Source organism: Lepisma saccharinum, chromosome 29 (genome assembly GCF_977018435.1).
Source record: "Lepisma saccharinum chromosome 29, izLepSacc3.1, whole genome shotgun sequence".
Classification (NCBI taxonomy): domain Eukaryota; kingdom Metazoa; phylum Arthropoda; class Insecta; order Zygentoma; family Lepismatidae; genus Lepisma; species Lepisma saccharinum.
In genome coordinates, this window is record NC_139257.1 from 42,446,221 (window position 1) to 42,447,515 (window position 1,295).

The window sequence follows — 1,295 nt, forward strand, 5'->3', positions numbered from 1 at the left end:
ATTGATAAAACTTGATCAGTACAAATAATAATGACAATAGTAATTATTATTATTTTACAATAATAACTATTATAAGTTATGAAAAATATACAAATTTCAATCCAACTTTATTGTTATTACGAGGGAGGATCAAATGAAAACCTTAAAAGTTTATTATAAATTTCAAATGTTGTGGTATTGCTATGAAAGTTGGCAATGTTGTTTCTAACAGTATTCTCTTTCTTCAGTAGGTGGCAGAAGAGTCTAGTCAAACAAGCGCCAGCACAGGAGCAGTTTCAAGATGGCCGCCCGACTGTCCACATGCACCGCATTAGAACAGCGTAGAACTTTGAGTAGTGAAGGTGTGAAACCAATTGAAACTATGGTAATTCTGGTTGATGATAGTGAACCCAGGTCTCATCGCCTGTAACAATCCCGTCCAGAAATGCATCACCCTCGGCGTTGAAACGACGCAAAAGTTCTTCACAGGCGTCGACGCGACGATCTTTCAATTCAGCGGTCAACTGACGTGGGACCCATCTTGCCGATACCTTATTGAAATTCAGAACATTATGCACAATGTGTTGAGCTGAACCAAAGCTCATATTCAATATTGTTGCGATTTCTTTCAGGGTAATATGCCTGTTGTCCTTTGCAAGCTGTTCCACTAGCGCAATGTTGTCGTCGGTCACTACGCGGTGAGCCTGTCCCGGTCGAGGAGCATCCTCCACAGATGTTACGCCACTTTTAAACTTCCTACACCACTCGTATACTTGCTGCAGGGACAAACACGAATCACCATACTTTGCTGCCATACTGCGGTGAATTTCAAATGGTTTCACACCTTCACTACTCAAAAACCGGATCACCGAACGCTGTTCTAATGCGGTGCATGTGGACAGTCGGGCGGCCATCTTGAAACTGCTCCTGTGCTGGCGCTTGTTTGACTAGACTCTTCTGCCACCTACTGAAGAAAGAGAATATTGTTAGAAACAATATTGCCAACTTTCATAGCAATACCACAACATTTGAAATTTATAATAAACTTTTAAGGTTTTCATTTGATCCTCCCTCGTACATAAATGGAGAGAATTTCATACTCGATCCACAGTATCAGTGAATATCTAACACAATTGTTGTCCATTATTGTTAGTGTACTGAAAATCATAGTTATTGTATTTTGTTATTAACTTTTACACAATCGTTCAAAAAAGGCTTAAACATTTTGTGTGTAAATTTTACTCATAAAGTTCATATTCTGTGACCTCTCACAAAGAAAACTATAAGTTTTGGAAGCTGTGGATCAATTTATTCTT

The 1,295-nt window shown here is 38.8% G+C and overlaps 1 protein-coding gene across 1 annotated transcript; it reads right to left on the minus strand.

The window, feature by feature from the left end:
• Nucleotides 1-359: 359 nt before the first annotated feature.
• On the minus strand, nt 360-893 carry LOC145981473 (protein GVQW3-like). Its single transcript, XM_083114702.1, has one exon. It carries the CDS (start codon nt 891-893, stop codon nt 360-362), a length of 534 nt encoding a protein of 177 aa, XP_082970828.1.
• Between the last annotated feature and the right edge of the window lie 402 nt (nt 894-1,295).

What these genes read in the sequence shown, in the direction of transcription:
- LOC145981473 (XM_083114702.1), bottom strand. Translation starts at nt 893, where the DNA reads ATGGCCGCCCGACTGTCCACATGCACCGCATTAGAACAGCGTTCGGTG.